The sequence below is a fragment of the Mustela putorius genome, unplaced genomic scaffold (assembly GCF_011764305.1).
Source record: "Mustela putorius furo isolate JIRA1106 unplaced genomic scaffold, ASM1176430v1.1 tig00003853_pilon_pilon_pilon, whole genome shotgun sequence".
Classification (NCBI taxonomy): domain Eukaryota; kingdom Metazoa; phylum Chordata; class Mammalia; order Carnivora; family Mustelidae; genus Mustela; species Mustela putorius.
In genome coordinates, this window is record NW_025422005.1 from 86,467,004 (window position 1) to 86,488,438 (window position 21,435).

At 37.0% G+C, this 21,435-nt stretch overlaps 1 protein-coding gene across 2 annotated transcripts in view; it reads right to left on the bottom strand.

Moving 5' to 3' along the window:
• The window catches only part of OLFM3 (olfactomedin 3), a 198,863-nt gene that overhangs the window by 33,493 nt on the left and 143,935 nt on the right, over positions 1-21,435 (bottom strand). Inside the window, exons 1-2 of one of the 2 annotated variants that reach the window (XM_004775167.3) lie at positions 14,108-14,254; positions 4,286-4,432 (exon numbers count right to left, since the gene is read on the bottom strand). In XM_004775167.3, the coding sequence (XP_004775224.1) occupies positions 4,286-4,432; positions 14,108-14,236 (276 nt within the window). In that variant the 5' untranslated portion in view covers positions 14,237-14,254. Of the gene's footprint in view, positions 1-4,285; positions 4,433-14,107; positions 14,255-21,435 lie in introns of those variants that run through there. The other variant, XM_004775168.2, reaches the window with a different exon arrangement.

Genomic DNA, 21,435 nt, shown 5'->3' on the forward strand with positions numbered 1-21,435 from the left:
TGTTACACTATAGCATTACATCATTCCCAAATATTTCTTAATTTACTATCATTCCTACTTAGGCAGCTACATTTTTATTTTTTAATGAAAAATAGTGAAGCACAAAATTACCGAGACAACACTGAAAGATGGTGACTGCAACTTGAATAAATTTAATGCTCTCAAAATAATTTTCAGCTCTGTTAAGTTTAAGCATAAATAAAGAAAAACCACTGGTATTAAGCTATCTACACATTTGAATACAGCATTTGTCTCCGAAGATAACCATCATTGGCCTGACCAATATTTTCCTAGGAATTCCATATATGTAGTCAGTCTGTACAGTTAAAAAATGATAGGCAAATAAGGTATTCTGGATACAGTTAAAATAGCCTCTCTCTCTCTCTCTCTCTCTTTTTTTTTTTTTTTTTTTTTGCCTCTGACTAACCCTATGGAGTTAATTTTCAACTTTATTTGTGCTGTGAAAAATGGTGCTGAAAGTTTTTGCTGAGACTTGATTGTGACCATCTATAATGTAGAAATACACATAATTATAGGAGCTACCTTTGGGGTAATGGATAGAGGTACAACTGTCTAGTTAGAAGGGATTTGGCTCTGGGCTCTCTTTTGCTTTTCCTGCTGGATATGCCCAGGAATGTTAGTTTCCTATTGTTTACAGAGAGCCCCTGAGCATGTTTCCTGATTGTACCTGAGACTGGATTCCCATGGTTAAGGTTGTAGGACGGAGACTTGTGGTTCCTCTTCTAGTCTGTTCATCTCTCATGTTCTACACTTTAATTTTCATGGATGTCCCTGTGTTTAGATGCTCTGTCCACATCTGGCAAGCTCACTGGCAACTTCGTTGATAATTTTTTAAACTATTTCTCTTGGCTCTTTGCATAAATAAAATATCTGAGGCACTTCTGACCTTAAACACAAATTAACTTAGATTTTCACTCTATTTCATAATTACTGTGGAGACTATCTTGGGAAAAAAATGCAGCCCTACAGTTCAATATGTTTGGTCAGCCCTGGCATTAACAAAACCAAACAGATACTTTGCTGTAGGTCTTCCCAGAACCTTTAGCATTAAATGGTGTGGTGGAAATCAAGAGTGAAGTATCATGTACAGTGTTTCTTAAAACCATTCTATGGGGAGGATGCCACTGGAACCCTCTTCCAGAAATCACACTTTAGGAAATACTATCCTAGACAATGCAGAACATCTTCAACTGTACAGAGAAGCCTCATAGCTAACAAACATTTTTTAAGCGAACAGTTTTAGTTTGGGCATATGAAGACCAGAAATATTGTGAAAGCAATTGTAATTCTTAAGCTATTTTTTAAAAAGATTTTTATTTATTTATTTGATAGAGATCACAAGTAGGCAGAGAGGCAGGCAGAGAGAGAGGGGGAAGCAGGCTCCCCACTGAGCAGAGAGCCCGATGTGGGGCTCGATCCCAGGACCCTGAGATCATGACCTGAGCTGAAGGCAGAGGCTTAAACAACTGAGCCACCCAGGTGCCCCGTAATTCTTAAACTATTAAGTAATATAGATACTGATTAAAAATGTTTGACAGAACATCATTCAAGAGTGGGTACGACCATGACATCCTGGTTGACGCTAGCATGATGGTGAGAAAATGCCAAACTCATCTAGTAAAGCCCCACAGCCTACTGGTTAAGTGACTTTGGTATGTTCTTTAACCTCAAAGAGCAGTTTCCTTTACGTACACTTAGAAGGGCAGGGACCTTGACTGTGAGGATTGAATGGACTGGATACAGATATGATATATGGGACATTCTGTTCATAGCATTATTCTTCTTAAAAATACTTCCTTATTATATGACTAAATCAGTTCTGTAAATAATAGTGAGTGGGCTGCTTAAACTCATTCTCCTGTTTTTACATCTGGCAGCTTAGATAGACGGGAAACTATAGAGAAGTCAGGAAGGAACTTGCTCAGTGTGAATAAGAAGTGCTTGTTTCACGTGACTTTTCTTTGGGTCAGTGCAGCAAACCGGGGCTACTTCCTTCCTTCAAGCCTCTCTATGTATTCATGACTGTTTCTTGTGACCTATGATACTCTCCAGTGAGGAATTTAAAAAACGTAACTTATAGAAAGCTACATTTTAAAATAAATTTTGTGGATTTTTGGGTCACTTAAATACAATGATTTTTTAAGGTGTGATCTTCTAGAATTTCTTTTAAAACATTAAACATGTGCATGGGGTGCCTGGGTGGCTCAGCGGTTTAAAACCTCTGCCTTCGGCTCAGGTCATGATCCCAGGGTCCTGGGATCGAGCCCCACATCAGGCTCTCTGCCCGGCAGGGAGTCTGCTTCCTCCTCTCTCTCTGCCTGCCTCTCTGCCTCCTTGTGATCTGTGTCTGTCAAATAAATAAATAAAATCTTTAAAAAAAAATTAAACATGTGCATATTATATGGAGTGCTCATGGACATTTCAGTGATTGCTTTCAGCCAACCTCCTGGATATTATATATATATATATATATATATATATATATATTTATGATCCAATATTGCCTTATTCAGCCTACACTAATTCCTGATTTTATCATATTTCTGGAATATACTTCACTTTGGAGCTATAGAGGGTATTATCCACTTCCTGACACTTTATTTGAATTTTTTTGACTGATTTTTGAAGAAATGTCTGAATCTGTATAGGGATGTGTATTGTGTAATGCTTTACTGAAAAACAGTGATAGAAATAAGGTTACAGTGTTTAATGATGTGTTTCTTATACCGATGTAGTTGGTATAGAGAAAAGGTGCTTTTGCACAGAAAAGAATATAGAAGCAGAAAGTCTGTAATTTGAGAAGAAATATAGTTTAATAGAAAAGAGAAAATTGGATTTAAAAAATTAAATCTTTTTACCAATGTAATTAATTTCCCTAGTAACCAAAAAATATGAAACTATGTATTTGGATTTTTTTCATAGAAACAAAGAAAGTCAGGATGGGTAAGTAAGTAATACCCAAGACAAATCACAGTTCCTATGTCATGATTTCTAATAGCTGAGAAGTACATTAGCCAAGGTCATTAACTTGAATGAAAATGACATTTGTTCTTGTCTAGGAGACAGATATTGAAAGAGCAAGGGAAGATGGGATCTTATAAAAAGAGACTTAAGAAGAGAGAGCCAATAGATTGATGACATCTCTGAGGAGAAGGGGAGGAAAAACAGGACTAATCATTGTATAAAAACAAGAAAGAAACTTTCTTAAAATCTTAGCGCATCAATAGACTTCCAAGTAATGTACATGGAGCAAATTTATTTTCATTATATGGCAGTAGAAGAAGGTTATTGTTCCTAGACTTGGAATTGCATAAAGCCGTCGTGTCTGTATTAACAGATCTGATGCTTTCATTTTTCTAGCTTCTTTTAATTTTCCATAAAAAGTTCCTACTCACTGCCATCATTGCGTGAATGATCATGAGAATGATATTGCGCGGAGTGAATCGTTGAGTACCGTGTCCTTGAAAGCACATACTACCTAATTTATCTTGTTATCCCTGAAGGTATTTAAAATTCCAACATGTTGCCATCTTTCCATCAGTCTGGCTACCCAGCTGTCCTACTATATTCAGAGCCCAACACAGTGAAATTCTGAATGAGAATAATTGAAAGAACCATTCATTGTTTTTTTTTTCTTCCTCCTCAAATTAAACATAAATAACCCTTCATGAGTTGACTGTTATCTGTAAAAAAGAATAAATCAAGGGTATTCTGCGTTTGATTGTTATGGATCTGGCTTAAGTAAATTATATGGAGAAAATGCTATTGAATGAAATTGAAGAGCTTAATGTTCAAAGGAATGGCTTAGAGAATGATGATAAATACTTGAAATTATTCATTATCTGTTCAGATAGCTTGCATATTGCATTCCATTATTTTAACTTCCTTGCAAGGTTGTTAATGGGATTCAAATGCATGAGCTCGAAGAGCCTAGTGCGATCCTCGGAGTTGAGAATAAATTTCTGGCATGGGAATGACTGCTTATCTTTTTTGTGTGTTTTTTTTTTTTTTTTCTTAAGGAGAGACCAACTGGCATATGATAGCCAGTCTTAAGAAGGTATGATTGAGAAAAATAGAAAGTAATATAAATAGAACAGAATAGGAAGCTTGAGGTACTCTTTTTAAGGAAGAGGGATAAAAGTTTGAGAAGGGAGACAAAAATTGGGAGGACATTCCTCATCAGTACCGGCTTCCCCACATTTCCTTTTCAAGGAATGGTAGTTTAAAAAAAAAAAAAAAAGTGCATGGAGGACGGGATACCTACCTTTTCCAGAAGCTGGCGGAGCTGCCTGCTTTTGGCATCCCGGGAACACAAGTTTTGTTCTGGAGCAACCACTGTGCATATGCACCGTCCATCAGGATCCTGGGCTGAGCTGTACACTTGCCACCCTTCTTTGGGACTAATCTGAGTCTGAGGAAACCAATGGCAAACACACAACACAGACTTCCGTTACAGGATAAAGAGAATGCGGGTTTGTAGCATTTTAAGCAAAACATCTTTTCTGATAATTCAAGTTTCTGGTTTTTATTCTTTCATGTTAGAAAGAGATAAACAACTTCTATAGGCAGCATAGCTTCACTCAGTTACACCTTCCTTATCAGTGCCCCAGAAGGAGAATTTTTCTTTCTATATGCTCATATTATTTTTTAAAATACTTTATTCTTTTATTTGACAGACAGAGATCACAGGTAAGCAGAGAGGCAGGCAGAGAGAGAAGGGGAAGCAGGCTCACCACGGAGCAGAGAGCCCAATGCGGGGCTTGATCCCAGGACCCTGAGATCATGACCTGAGCTGAAGGCAAAGGCTTAACCCACTGAGCCACTCATGTGCCCCTATACGCTCATATTATCAACTACTTATTGACCCAACAGCCCTCCCTCATGTTTTTTGTCATATTTGGACATTTTAGTGCAACTTTAGAAACATCTGATAACCACTGAATCACGTATCACCAGTCTTTCGATATAAGATCTGTTACTTTGTCTTTCTCAACGGTGAATGGTAGTTTGTAGTATATATATATATATTTTTTTTTCTGATTATTATTCATAGGTGATATTCTGAAGCAAGCCCTGTCTTAAGGACCTTCCTGTGTATTGAAGGGCCAATGAGTAAAGCTAGAAAAGTAGCGTATGAGAATTTAGGATAAAAAGAATTAGATCAGCATGGTTTTGCAAAGGAAGCAGAGTCCCAGAGAAGTTCAAGAGAGTATTTTGACATAGTCTGCCAAGTTCATCTTCTTAAATTACTTCTGTGCACTTACCACCCTACCTCTCTAGAACCCTGGCCTAAAGTGGCTTTCCTATCAGTAAAGGAGGCAGCTTAAAGTCAGCCTCTTATTTATGTTTCTAGTTTTTCCTCCTGTATCTTCCTATAAGAAACTTCTTTCCAACCAAATTAGTCTATTTGTGTCCTGAAAGTATGCCGCCTTGATTCATATCTTTGTATGTCACTCATTTTGTTTCTCCTGCTTGGAATACCTGTTTTATAAACCTTTGGCTTAGTAAACCCTTATGGTTTTTACCTATTCCAAAAGATTGTCTGTATCATTCATTAGGCATTTAATGCATATTGTCTAGTATTGCTATTTGCCTTTCATCTGTTTTATTTCCACACTTAGTTTATACCCAGCCACTAGATATTTCCTGTTATAGCGAGTACATTCTATCAGATACAAAGGTAAGTATCCCCATTTTCCATCAAGTTACTTTTCAGAAAGAACTGTGCTTGAACATACGCTCTCCATCATACAAGCAGAAGTCGTTGTGGATGCCCAAAGAGGCACTCATTCTCCCAGCCGCTGAGATTATCGGTAGCTTGACTCTCAGTTGAGTTTCTCTTTGGGGATTGCCTGGACTGAAGAGTGCAGCCTGTTCAAGGTCAGGCCCTGTTCCAAAGGACAGCTCACATGCATTGACTTTGATGATACAGCAGTACAAAGAAGCACTCTGAGAAGCAGGAATTATTATTTCCATTTCACAGAAGAGGAAATTACTTGGGGACACTCAGCTTGGATGTAGTAGAGCTTCTGTGAAACCAGGCAGTATGCTTGGGGCCAGTACTGTCTACTGGAAATGTAATAATTTTAGCTTTCTTAACAGGCTTGAAAAAGGAGGAAGAAATAATATTAACCTTAATATATTTTATTTAGTCCATATATCTAAAATGTTTCCATGTGATCAATACAAAAATTATTTGTGAGATACTTCATGTTGTTTTTTTCTCCTTTTTTTGGTACTGTATTTGAAACTGTGCATTTTGTGCTTATGACTTAGCTCAATTTGGATTAGCCACATCTCAAATGCTCAGTAGCTACATGTGACCTCCTTACTGGAGAGTGCAGGTCTAGATCCTGCTTTTAATTACAATGTCCTATCAGTATGATGTTGAACAGCCAGATAATTGTTTTTAAAGGTCAATCATGGATATTGAAAAACCACCTAACAGATGTTATACAGACAAACCATCTAATTTGATCTGAATTTGTTTTTCCTGTGGAAATATCAGATAAATCAGTAATAAGTAATAAATTTCCTGCATAAGTAAGCTCTGGCTTACTTGTACAGCTAGGATCTGAAATTTATCAGCCTTTCTCTATCTGTCATTTTGGGGTTTCAGGGATTCAGCAGATAGGTATTTCTTGTATGATCAGGAGAAGAGGGAAATGAATTTAATTTAGAAAATAAGGTATTTAATGAATCAGATTGGAGGACCAAGGCTGAAGAAGAGTGAGCGAAGGGTTAGGGGTTGGGAACTGAGATGCGATTAGGAACCGGGAGGTGAAGGGAAGCCAGCAGAGGACTGTCTTGCACAATGCCCCGTGTTCCTGGACTCAGCTGTTTGCCTATAGACCTGGAGTGTTTTGCCAGATTGAAAGCAGACTCTTTAAAGAACTGACTTCCCTCTTTAGAGATCTGATTTCCCTCTTTACAGAGGTGACTTCCTCTGACTACAGGCTGACTGCAGGCTGACTTCCCTCTTTACAGATCTGCTATCCTCTGTGAGATTGTCTGTGTCTCTAGAATTCATAGCAGAACAGATACTGTTTCTTATTTATCCTGTCCCAGGTCCCAGATCATGACATACCATCAACCAACACACAGTTCTTTTTCTTTTCAAAGTATCTTGCATTACAGTTTGTTTTTCTGTTTATAAGATCCCACCCTTTGTATCAATCTCACTTTTTCTTTCAAGGGCTTCAGCAATAATCACTAGAGGGTGCTGATGGGCATTCCAACAACAATCAAGAACAAATAATCAGAGAAGCTGTAAGTTGTAAACTCAGGAAACTCTGGAAGATGTCATAGTCCTTGTACTTCATCTATAATGAGAAGCAAATGGTGCCGGTGCTCCTTTTAATCTCCCTTTTCAGATAATTCATGGAAGCTTCCTATGCTGCCTTTTATTTTTGAAGCACTGGATTCATTATTATTTCTTTCTTTTTCATTCTCTCATCCCTTCTAGCATTTATGCTTGAATATCGAGTTAGGATAGGAAGATGTACTTAAAATTGTCTACTGTTAGAATCAGATAGCATCTTAAAGATTATTGTGTTACAATGTTTCTGAAAGAAGAAAAAATTCAGAGATTATAGAATGGGGTTAGGAACAGCTTACCAGAGTAAGTGGTACCATTAAAGGTTTAAACTAAGTAACAGTGTGGGGTTTAAATATCTAGACACAGGTCCTATAGTTTCTGTTAGAATTCACCTCGCATTGGACACAAATTTCAGATATGTCAGAAAATTAAGTCTTGTCACTAGGATAAATTTAGCTTTTGTCTAAAGGAGCATGGGTCACCCAATTATAATATTAAAATATCTTTAACAGCAGTGCAAACACTGATTATTAAACCTGGCAGCATTAATATTGGTGTTCACTTGCCAAGTGTTTGGCTAACTAGTGAGGAGCTTATCATGGCAGGGCAAGGTGTCAGTTGCTCTCTGGAATGAGGGAAACAGGAAAGGTGAATAGGGTTTGATGTTCATTTAGCATTCTCCCTCAAGTGTCAGCTTAATAAAAGCAGACTCCAGCCTTGTTTGTACTTCCAATTGTCTTCTTGTAAGAATCACTGAAAAGAGCCATGACCTTATCTACTGTAGAGTTAGTCTGAATGATCTCAACTATAAGAAGTTACCTCTTTGGCAAGAAAAAGGTAACTCAAAAGAGAAAAGAGCTAATGTAAAAGATGAGTGCCTGACAGTCCCCTGGGTTTTGATAGAGGCCTCTTTGTCAGGGTCGGTGATAAATAAAGAAAGCTTTATGTGCATCTCGGGTGCTCTCTTTTAGGGTATCTACAACTGTCATTGAAAAGAGGATCAAAGTAAAACCAGTTAGACCTCAGCGGGGAAGGAAATATTTAGAAAATTTTTGGATACCAATGAAAAAAGACTTGCCATTTTAACTTACAAGAACAACTATTCAGGTATCTGTAAAACTCACAGTAATAGCAACTGTTGATGGAGCTCTAGCCATTACTTGGCAGTTCACATGTACCACTGTCTTTGAATATCACACTAACCTTATGGATGAGGTTATGTTATTCCCCCCATTTTATACATGAGGGAACTGAGAACTTAAAGTCCGTCAGGAGCTTGCTCAAGGTCATGCAGGGGTTAATCAGCAGAGCTGGGATTTGTAGTCTGATGTCAGTATGTTGTCCGGTCTGAAAGTTTAGCCACCACACTGCGTCACCAGTTATCTGAAATTTCCTTCTATAAACGCTGAAGATAACCCTGAAAGCTTTTTCGGAACTGCTGTGAAGGCCAGTACTTGGACCTGGAGGATGCATGTCATTTATTACTATCCAAAGCATCTCTAATCGTAGTGGTTACTGATGCAGTCCTCTTTGAACCCTTTGTGTTAATTAGAAGAACTAAATGAACTATCTAGCAGTTTTTAATATTGCAGAACTCATGAAATATTTAAGAATGCTCTAAATAAGAGAATTAAAATGATAATTTTAACAATTAGATTTCAAGTCTGGATTCTTTCCTTATAATTTAATTACCAAGCTATGCCTTATAAATATAAAGCTACTGTGAGAGTTCTCCCAAAACTCCAAGGGCTTTGTACCAGAAAAGAGAGATCCTGAAGACTGAGGTAAAAGTAAAAATAAAGAAAAACATCATGCATTTCCGTTTGTTTTTCTGTTTATAAAATCCCACCTTTTGATTCAATCTTACTTTTCTTTGAAAGAATGACCCTTCCTTAGACATTGACATTATTTTACTTGTGAGGAAATTGAAACTCAACATAAGCAATTTTTTTTTCAAGTCATCCATTTAGTCAATGTCACATATAGGACTTTAGACCAAGTTTTCTTCAGCTGTCAGCACTGTCTTTTCTTCTATCCTCTGCAGATAAATGTGGACAGATATTCTATGTCCATTTACCAAAAGTCAAAAAATTTGCTATGGAGGAGAGGCATGCAGGCAGATGGAGGGCATCATCTAAAAAGTGTGGAAATAAGTAGCAGTTGGCACCCGGAGAAGCTGTTAGCAGTAAAGGCTCAGCAAGACAACTGGATGTCCCTGTGGTGGGCTCTGCAATCCTTTATCAGGACCCAGGTAGACAGGCAGACAAAAGACAGAATTTTGATCCTTTCAAGGGAACTGAATCAGTGAGTTGAACATTGCTAGGTCTTATGTTTTATCTTGAGTTTCTAGGCATTTCATAAAAGTACAGACTGAGGAAAAAAAAAAGAATAAGGAATCTATTAGAAGTGGTGTAGAAGGTAGGGGAAAATAAAGCAGGGGAAAAATTCATTTGTTAGATCCTATTTGATTTAGAGTGGGGAGACTGAAGTGATGATGAAATGCCTTACAGATTTTTTCGTCTGAGGGTATGTTTGATCTCAGAGAGTGAAATGTGGTTTAGCATGCTAATGACTTTAGTTGTGAAGAAAGGAGAAGTGTGAGGAAAGGAATGGGAGAGATGTTGACAGACCACACTGAAGGAAGCTGTGTTCTAGAGGATGTGTTAATAAAGAGGTCACTGCATAGCAGTTTACTTCCTATTTCTTACGAGACTAGGTGGAACTGAAATAAGAAATGCATATTTTCCTTCAAGAAAGCCTCAAGGCTCCAAGAAAAACAACTATTAAAACAACAACAACAAAAACAAATGACAAACACAAAAACCTAAAGATAAAAATTTTGGTCTGTTGAACACCTCTGTTCATGTTCTGGAAATCCCAAAGACTTAGAGTTGGGAAAGACTCAGTCAGAGGTATATCCAGCCCTGTGTCTTTCCACTCAGTCACGCTTCTGTCTTTTCTTGTGCTTCCACTCGAACTCTGCACGGTAAGAATGTCGCAGCTTCACAGGCAGCCCCTTCCACTGGCGGCAAGCTGAGGGGCTCCATCTGAACTTCTGTCTTTGTCATTTTCCCCTTTTGGCCCTACTTCTGCTTTAAGGGCTCACACAGGAATACATCTACTCTTGTATCCATGTTACCTTTCTTCTCTAAAAAGGCAATTATCGCTTTCTCTGTGGCTCTCAAGATTTGCAGTTCTGTTTTCTCATCCATCTCCCACTCCTTAATTTGCTTAGCTGCCCTTTCACAAGAGGGATACTGCCTAAGGATCTGAGGGAGAAAAACCGTAAACCAGAACTCTGGTGTCTCCGTGCAGACTGAAAAACGTGGGTGAGTTGAGAATAAGAAATGTAGAAAGTGTGGAGAGTTTGCGTCAGGGTATTCTCATTTCACAGGACTTAAAACGGACTAACTCAGTGAAGTAGTTTATTTATGAGGAGAAGTCAACTAGATGTTTGAAACTGTAGCAAAACAAATCACTTAGGCCCACCGGTTCCCTTTGAGGCCTCTTCCCCCCCCAGCAGTCGGGCAGCCTGGGAGCAGCTGGTGGCTGCTGAATGTCCTCTGCTTATTTAATTGCTCTTTTCCAGGTTCTTCCTGGTGAGGAGGCCACAGCGTGGGGCATTTTTCAGAAGCTCAGCCTCAAGGGGCAGTTACTCTGCATCAGAGAGAAGTGCCAGAGGGGGCCTGAGCTTTCTTAGAGCCAAGGCTTCACCTCTGCATACGCTAGCCTCTCCAGTGGCTGCTGGGCCCAGTGATAAATTGGAAGGAAAAAAAAGAAAGGAAAAAGAGAGAAAAACAGGGCCAAAGAGGACAATAAAGAAATGTTTCAAGATTCCAACAAAAATGAGAGGGAGTATATTCCCCTATTAAGGAGCTGTATTTAACAAAAATATCTTGGAGATTTAAAAACCTCTTTCAGCTTTTGAGACAATCAAATGTACACTGCCTATTTCAGAGATACTTGCTATAAACAGATTTAATTGCATTTAATCACTGAAATCCTTTTTTTTTTTTTCCTTATTTTTATTTTTTTTTTCAGGTCACTTGAAACTACCCTTCTAAAGAAAGACTTCATATTTGTGTAAATCTGCACTTTTTGCCATCTGCACATCCCATAAACAATCAGAAAACAAATTTTAAGACCTACTCTTTTTTTCTTTTGTTTTGTTTTGATGTTTACAAATGCAGGCTCATCCCATTCATACTGTCTAAAGTGAGGACATTCAGCAAGAAAGTTAAAAGGGGCAGGATATCCTAGCTGAATCTACTAGGAAGGGCAATGCTAACCCTTTCATAGAAGGGAAGTAGAGTTTAGGGTTATGGGAAACCATCTGATTAGGGCAGAATGAACCTACTGTGGCACCAGGGCCAGGAAGGGTAAGGACTGGTAAAGGATGAGACCACTCCTCTCATCAGGACTGCAGTCAGAGGACTTTCTTCTACCTGTGGCTCTCTCATTCACTAGCTGGGGGAAATATGTTTTGTCACTTACATATTTTGGGTCATTCCTCCCAGTTGCGGCATGAGGAGGTTGGATTAGATCATTCATATTTCCAACTGAACCCTTGAGGTCTGTAAGTTTTCTCTGGAGGAATCTTGTCTAGGACAAGGGGTTGATTGTGTGGGGAGAGAGCAGATGGTGGGGGCCAATAAATGCCCTCCCTTAATTTAATATTCCATCCATGACCTGTTTTACAAACTGGATTTCCACTTCAAGTTTCACTCAACAGAGCGTGTATTACATAAGATTTAGTTTGGGGGGGTGGGAGAAAGGTACCACTGCCAAAAATAGTGTGAAGATAACTGGCCTGGATGATTTCAGAAATCCTTTCCAGCATTAACCTTTTATGATCTTAATCTAGGAAATACAGATTCATTCATTTGTCACCATGGGAATCATAAGGTATAAGCCATCATCTTGAATAACTAAGGTAGGGAAGTGCCATAGCCATCGTTCTGTAAAGTATGCGACTTCTGTAAAACATTAAAAAAAAATAGCTTTTGCAAGCTGGTTTCTCCTTTCTAGTGAAGAATAACATAGTGTAAATGTCCCTAATTTTTTTTTTTTGGTCACCCAGAGGTGGATTTGGTCATATCAGAACCTTCAGAGACCACGGCAATGCTTTATGTTTTTTAGCCAATAGATTACTAATCGGGAAGTAAAGAAAATGAATTTACTTTAACCTTACAAGATAACTAGAAGTCCTAAAAGAATCATGCATAATTTTGGAAATTTGATTCTTCTCCATCAACAACAATAGGAAATAAGAAAACCAACGTCTACATACACAAAAAATAGACATATCAGAACCAAGGTATGAAGTTTGTGATATAAATCATTCATGAATATCTTAGTTTAGATTTATTTGCTGAAAGAGTTAATTCAACCACTAAATTGTCGAGAACTATCAGGTTCTTTGAACATTGAGAAAAATTGGCTCAGTGTATAGTAGCTAATGTAAATTGATTTTATAATTGTTTGTTGATGACATATCATGTTTTCTTTACAACTAGAAATCTTTTTTATATCCCTTCTGCCATACATACATCATGCAGGAAGGGAGGGAAATTTCAACAGTAGAAGCAGTGAGGTGACTTAAATGATCTAAGGGAGGTAAACATAAAAGTGGGTCATAGTATGCCTCACATGTGCTCTGTCCATGCCCTAAGAACCAGCTCAATCTAGCAAATTATATAATCGATTTGATTTGGCTCTACTCAGTTACACATCGATAGATTAATTAATTATTTGTAGTAACTGCAAATAAGTCTTGAAAATGGAAGGTTACTTTTTTTTTAAGTATCAGACTTTTTGATCCACTGGAGTAATCCAGTGGTAAAAATAGATAAAGATAAGAAGGTAAAGAGCTCCAAATGCTAATTGTTTCTGTATCCTTTATTTGATAGCAGGGAAAGGATTTTTTTGAGGATATTCCTTCTGTTTGAATTTGTTAACTTCTGTCTGAAAAACCAGCATTTTCATTTTTATTTGAAAGGTTTTAGAGTATTGCAAACTAAACTGTGGTTCAAACTACCAGAAAAGATTTTGTTATAACATGGGAAGGGTTAAAAAGACATTAATTTTAGGTAAATGAAGACTACAGGAGCTAGGCTTATGATAGGAGAATCTTTATAAAAAATTAAACAAAGAGAGATAAATCATCAAGTAAGTTTTATATTGCTTGTGTCTCTTAAAGTCTTTTTGGCAGGCTTTAAATTGCTGAAGGTTTTTTAAAATTTATGTTTAAAAGAGGTTGGCTTCTCAGACCGAAGGCATTGCAAACAGTCTTAAGAATTGAATTCCAGGGAAGAGCCTGCTATAGGAAAACTAGATTAGATGGAATATACTCTATAGCATACTCTGCAGGTAAAATTATGGGAATTTTACAGACATAAAAGAAGAAGCAAAATGATAAACAAACAAACAAACAAACAACAAAACACATTTCTTAAAGAATCCTTCCAAACCTCAGGTTAAAATAGTTAAGTTAGAGTTTATCAGTCTTAAGAATTGAAGGAGTCAAGTATTTCCTTTCACAGCTAATTTCTCAGACAGTACACTTATTTATTTATTTATTTTTTTGGTGTAGCTTTAAAGTGTTCACAAAGAAATACCCATGACTAAAGTTAGCACATAAATATCGAATCCGTGAAGCTGCCCTGTAAATACAGAAGCAAAATCTCAGCCTTTACAGTTTAGAAAATCAAGCCCACTGGTTTAAAGCACTTACTTCCCAAGATGGCCAAACCCACCGGAGTGACTTACTAAGGTATCTGGCGTCGACAGCCTCGTGGTGTTCAGTCCTACCAAGGATGGGAGAGTTTGGGACATCCAGTTTGAGATCATTGCCATGGTACTAAGCACAGCGCCAAGCTTCAGCAGTGGAGGACTCATTGCCGTGAAGCTAATGAGTTTTCATAGTGACTGATTAAGATCCCGGAGCTGGGCTGGCAGCGGGAGGCGTGACTGCAGCTCGCCACATTTACAGCATGAAAAGAGATCAACTTTTCCAGCTCTAATCGCTGGGGAAAGCTCACAGAACCTCTTTACCTCACCCTCATGGGAAGTGCCTTGCTCTTCCTTCTCCCTCCTTTCCGGACACTTTGCTGGCTCATCAAAGGAAATATTCTTGATAGGGCTTGGTTGATAATTTGGAGAGCATAGGTTGGAGGGAGAGGGAAACTTGAGCTCTTTCTGCTCCACTGTTGGGAGTTATCATCAACAGAGTCTATTTCCTCTGGGGTTTTTGTGAGTCTAATCGGCTGCTCTTTATCCTTCATAAAAAATACACCTTTGGATGGAGGTCTGCCAAAGTGCACATTTCAAACATCAAATTTAATATCTACGGATTTCGCCAGGCGTAGACAGAGTAATTTCAGGCAGAGCATGAAAACAAGTCTGCAAAGAATTTCCAAGATGATCAGATATTGAGAGTAAGATATTTTTATTTTATGTTTTTTAAACAGTAACCTAAAATTAGCATTGTTGCCTCTAAAAACAAAAAAAAGTCAAAGATGAATAGCTACTGCCTGTGGAAAACATTACCTTAGGCAACTTACTTGTGAACTGACAGAAAAGGCAGCCTTAGAGGAAAGCTTCTGTTATGGAAATTTCATGTTTCCAATTTTACTTTTAAGAATGAGGGCTTCTTAAGTTGCTCAGACAAAAGACAAACTCTGTTAACTGTATTTTCACCTTGTGCAGAATGACAGACTGATAACCAGGAGTCACAAGAGAACATGTGACTTATTAAAAGAGAACCCAGAACTTGGATTTAGGGAGCCTGAGGGTCCAGTCCTATTCTCTGGTTAGTTGAGTGACTGGCCAGTGACTTAACATTTTTTGGCTTTCATTGTTTTCAGGTTTGGACTCCACGATCTCTAAGGCCCCTTTCAGCTTTAAGACTCAATGATCTGTTTATTAGAGTTGGATTGGCAAATATGTATTTTGAATTTGGGGCTTATGGATAGAATTATTATATTCTTTTTACAAATACTAAGAATTGCTCATATCTAAATCTCAGGTCCCGAATGGAATAATTCCGAGGTGGTTGTCTTGTACAATATATGTGTTCTAAAATTAAAAAAAAAAAAATGTGGAGAGAAGACATGAAGGGAAATATGGCTGAATGAAAATTAAATGAAAAGGAACCTGTTATAAGAAAGAAACATACTATTTTGATTCCTTAGGAGAATTCTGGAATTGTTTGTAGCTCAAATTCTCAGTCAAAGATACATATTTTTCATAAACAGTTTTGGCAGCAGAAATAAAGGAAATGTCTTTAATAAAATGAAAGAGATACATATTTATAGAAGTGTGTATGCCCTTTATTCTCAAAAGGAGTTTTAAGTTGAATACTGAGAGACTCCTTAAATCTTCCTTCTATTACCTAAGAATTTAGGCTTTTTATTTTCCCCTTCAAAATACATCCAAATGATTTTAGTTGACTCATTTTTTTTTAAACCACAGGCCTAGAAAGCCTAAGCCTGAAATTATTACATATTATATGTATATTATTATATAATATGAGAAATCAATAAGGATAAAAGCACAATACTTCATATATTAAAGTTAGCCTTGCATAAGAGTATTCAGAGAAAGGACTGTGCAGTTTTACACGTATTACAATGTGGCAGTAACAAAAAGCAAAGTGAATTTATAAATCTAATTATTTGAAAACTACACCTGGAATTTTACCTGATTTAGGAGGGGAAGTATTTTTTCAAGAGTGTAATTTCCAGATTGAAAACTAATATACATGCAATGGCTAGAGAATTTAAGATGCAACATGGAGATAGTAATTATAGTTATTAATGAGCTATCAGTCAGCAAAATAATAGCATCTTTAGAAGAATATAGGATAGATTGTCAGGGGAGACAATGCTCTTATTTAAAAATTAAAAAAAAAAAAAAAGGAGAGGGGCTCCTGAGTGGCTTAGTTGGTTAAGTGTCTGACTCTTGATTTTGGCTCAGGTCATGATCTCAGAGTTGTGGAATCGAGCCCTTCATTGGGCACAGAGTCTGCTTGTCCCTCTCCCTATCCTCTTTCCTCTCCTCTCTCTCTCTATCAAAAGAATAAAGAAATAAATGTTAAAAAAAAAGAAAAATGCATACTTAAACAAAAAGAAGAAAACCAACACAAATGTAATGCTTCTAGTAACTCCAGAAATAATTCTAGTAATTCTAGAGATGCAAATAACTAAAGAATGGAAAGAGACGGTAGTCAAAGTGTATAATTCAGTGGAGTTTATCAACAACATCAAATCTATAATGTGTTGTTTTAAGAATAGGTTTAAATGGCACACATTAAAATAAAAAAAGCTTATATTATAATGACTATTAGCTGTGGGAAATAAAAACAGCTACTATTTGTAAAGAGCTAAATAATTTTCTGTGCTCTCCTAATCTAGTGAAGTGATTATCATTATAATTTCCATTTTTAGAAGTTGAGTTCTAGTTTGCAGATGAGGGAGGTGATGATTTTATGTAGAAGTAACAACCTGTTTTCAGGACAAGAAACCCCAAGGTTACAGAAGATCCAGAAGAATAGTGTGAATGGTGGTGATGGAGTAAGTAGCAAGAGATGAAGTTGAAAATGCTAGCAGTGACCAGCTCCCAGACCTTCAGGATCACCTAAAGATGTCTGGAAATGATCTTGTCTGTAATTCAAGAATTTAGAGCAAAGCAGTGAAGTCATTAGTTATTGAGATTTGCATCTCAAATTATTATTACTTTGGCATTTTTATGATACAAGGTAGACAGATGGGTATTGCAGGAACAGCAAAGTAAATCCAAGACAGGCAGATCACTTAAGGCCATGGTCTCCAAGTTCAGGCAAAAGTGGAGGAGGTCTGGAAATAAGAAACTCCATGAACTTCAAAAAGATGGATTCCATGAAGATTTGAGGTAGAATTGATAACACTCATTGATTGAATACATGTAAGAAGTGAGGGAGAGGAAGTTACCCTGGGGGAATTTCAGATTTGGGGTTTGGGTGGTGAATATTCATCAGGATGAGAAATACAAGTGGAAGTATGATGTAAGAAGAAGATAAAGTTCATTGTCACATACCAGATACGGGTCTTCTATGGTGGAGAAAATCCCTGAATAATAATTTACCAAACATACAGAGTTCAGAAGAGTTAATTTCACTAGACCACAAGGGCCTAGTAAAAATAATATGTCCTACATAGAAGACAAAAATGGTTAATTTAGGCACACAGTGTCTTAAACTACCAATGATTTTATTTAGACTTTAAGATAATATCTAGATTTAATTACATGATTACCTATACATTTCTCTTGAAAAAAAATTTTAAAAGTTCCATCGCTAGTAAAGAGTGAAAATATTACTATATCTAACGGATTTCTGTTAGTAATCTAACAGAAAACATAACCTGACTACACACTTATTTACTTATTTATTTATTTAGAATCTTAATGTAAGTCAATAACTTTAGAACCTGTAACAGTGCATTATTGCTTATGACCTGCTGAAAGATATTGATTAATGTATATATTCATTAGATTTTTTTATGGTAGCCTGTTTTTTATTACCTAGAATATATTTCATGGTAAACCTATATGATAAATAATTAATAAGCAAATATTGACCAAGAAAGACTTACAGATGATCTTATGTAATATCAAAATATTCTGTCATTGGAATTTTTTCCCCTTGATATGGAGCACAAACATTTAACAGTGCTTTAATGCTCAAAACACTTTCTAGTTTGGGGCTATTTGTGTGGCAGGTATATGTGGGGGTTTGGGGAACCCAGCTTTGGAAGTAAGGAAATACATGAAAAGTAAATGCATGAAAAGACCTGATGGCCACTTATAATATGATAGAAAACCAAAAAGTTTGGGGCGCCTGGGTGGCTCAGTGGGTTAAGCCTCTGTCTTCGGCTCAGGTCATGATCTCAGGGTCCTGGGATCAAGCCCCATATCAGGCTCTCTGCTCAGCAGGGAGCCTGCTTCCTCCTCTCTCTCTTTCTACCTGCTTCTCTGCCTACTTGTGATCTCTGTCAAATAAATAAATAAAATCTTTAAAAAAAAAAAAAAAAGAAAACCAAAAAGTTTAACTTTAGGCAAAATGAGAAAGAGATTGATGTTACTTGTTCAATAATAGAAAATTTAAGAAGGAATAGGCTACTATTCCTATAAAAATAAATACTTTATTTTTATAATTGAAAAAAAATTAAACTTTGTGGATGGTTTAGGAAATAGAGGAAAATAGCATATTAAATGTGATTGTGAAGATACAGCTTAGGGAGTAAAGTAATCATTGATGAAGAAGGAGGAGGAAGGGGGGGAAGGAGGGAGCGGGAATAGGAAGGGGGAGGAGACCCGGGGAGGAGGAGAGAGTAGTAATTGGGTAGAACACTGAAATATGACTTGTACTGATTGGCTAAAAGAACAGTTAAACCAATGTAGCCTCTGGAAAAAAACAGAGTGGACTCATTTAGCCCCTTAAGTAAAAAAAGAGGGAGGAGTGGCATAAAATTGAGGAAAACAGAGTGCTTGTGTTGAAATCACTTTGGTGATGCTCTATTCCCTGGAGAGTGTGGCATGTGAATGATTAGGTAAATAAACAGTTCCACTTATGAGTCCCCCGTTTTCCCATCTGTAAAATAATGGATACATGAATCAATGTGAAAGGACTGAATGAGAGAATATATTTAGAAGTGCCTGTAGCATGGCAGATGCTCCATAAGTGGTAACATTGTTTTTGGTAAGAAATGGCATAATTGAGGCAGGGTCAGAAAGTATAGATCAGTTTAAGGAACATTAGGCCCTGAAAAGGTGGGAAGTTTGTTTTTGCAAAGGGTGACGGAGTTGGGCTTGGAGTATACAAAGACATTAATACAACCCTGCTATGCAACACAATGGCACTCTGGGTCTTTAGAATTGATAGTCCAACTCAAAGCAGAAGAAGGGACTAGTATTCTCGCTTCCTCCTTCATTGAGAAGTCAAAGTAATAACTAGAAAATTTCTGTTAGGTCACAACCATACCTAGTACCTCACCTAAGCCCACATATACCACCTTTTCTCCTGTTGTTATAGATGAATTGTCTGTGTTCCTAAATAAGGTGGATCCCTCACCTGTGTACTAGGTAGTACCTTTCACACTATTATGCTTAGGAATTACCTAAAAAGCTTGTTAAGACCCAGATCTTTAGGTCCCACCCTTAAGAGTCTTATTTATTGGCTCTAGCATAAGGTCAAATAATTTGCACTTCTGGCAGTCTCCCAGCCATTTTTGGACCACCCTTTGAGTAGCCTGCCCTAGATCACATTCATCTGACCCACTCAAAGACCACTGTCTTAATTCTTTCTGGCATCAAGAAATTTCCCTCTTTAATGGATCACTCCCTTATATCTCTTATTTTACATACAAACAGTGTTTTCTTGATCCTACTTTCTACCCATTTATTTCCCTATTTCTCATGTCTTTAGAGTATACTTTCTTGAAAGAGTTGTTTATACTCATCATCTTTAGTTTCTTTCTTTCTAATCAGGTTTTTGTCCACACTTCTCTACTCTGCCGGTACTACTTTTATCAAGGCTACCAATGATCCCACATTGCTAAATGATCCCACATCTTGCAGTCAAGTCTCAGACCTCAACTTCCTTGACCTAGGAGCAGCATTCATTATACTTTTACTTTCTCCTCCTTGGAGTAATTTCTTCTGCTTGGCTTCAAGGATATCACACTCACTCACCTAGTTTTCCTTCTACTTTCTGACCTCTCTGTCTAAGTCTCTTTGTTGAATCTTCCTCATCTATATGCTAATGACTCCCAAATTCATTTCTTCCTACCAGACCTCTCCTATCAATTCAGACCTGTATATCCAATTATCTACTTGACATCTCCACTGGGATGTTTAATAGACATCTTAAATTAAACATGTTAAAAAATGAGCTCCTTTCCCATCTCTAGCAGACAAAACAAAACTAAAAAAAAAAAGAAAAGAAAAAAAAAGAAAAGAAAGGAAGAAAAGAAAAAAAACAAACATATACGCAGACATTCCTCTAGTCTTCCCATTTCCAATCCATGATTTAGTTGGACAGGTCAGAAAGTTAAGTTTCAAACTTAACATTTTTTTTTCTACATTCCTTTTCAATTCCATGAACATGTCTTCTAGTCTCTACTTTGACAAATATATCCAGTGTTTTACACCATACCACACTGCTACCATGCAGCTCCAAGTCACCATCATCTCTCATTTAGTTTATTCTAAAACCCACCAGTTGTTGACCCTGTACTACTTCAGTCCATTTTTAACTCCCTGAACCGGATTTTAGTAAACTATGTCAGATGTTATCTCTGTGCTTAAAACTCTTGGATAGATTCCTATCTTGCTCATGGTAAAAGTCAAAATGTTTAGTATGAGCTGTAAGGTTCTACATAATCTCATTTCCTTTTATTCTTCTGATCTCATTTCTTAGAACTCTTCCCTTTTTTTCACTGCACTGGAGCTACTATACTCTCCTGGATATTTTTCTCAGAGATACAAGATAATCTTCCAACTCAGGAACTTTGGACTTGTTCTTCTCTGGTGGAATTTTAATCTCTCAAATCCTTTTTGTTTTATTTCAAAAATTACCTTTTCATCAGGGTTTTGCGGACCATACCATCTCAGATTTCTTTTCCTTTCGACTGCTTACTTCTAATGTCTTTTGATACTTTTTTTCCCTTAGAATTTATCACAAGTTAGCATCTCAATATATTTTATTTATTCATCCTGTTTATTATTATTGTTTTTTTCCCACTAGAAATGAAGCTTCACGAAGGCAGGATTGTTGCCCATTTTGTTCGTGGAAGTGAACGTTTAGGTGAGTGCCTAAATATAGAATATAGTAAGAACTAGAATATAGTAAATGCTCAATAAATATTTATTAAACAGATGACTAAATAAATATGTTACTGTTTTCTTCATAATTTGCCCTTTGTTTTAAAAGGAGATAATTTTCAGTATGGAATTACAATAGAGCTTACTTTTTGTAAAATGAATCAGTATAAAATATGGCATTTTGCATGTGTCTTTTTATGTATATAAGAAGGCTTTTTCTGTCCAGATTTTAGATT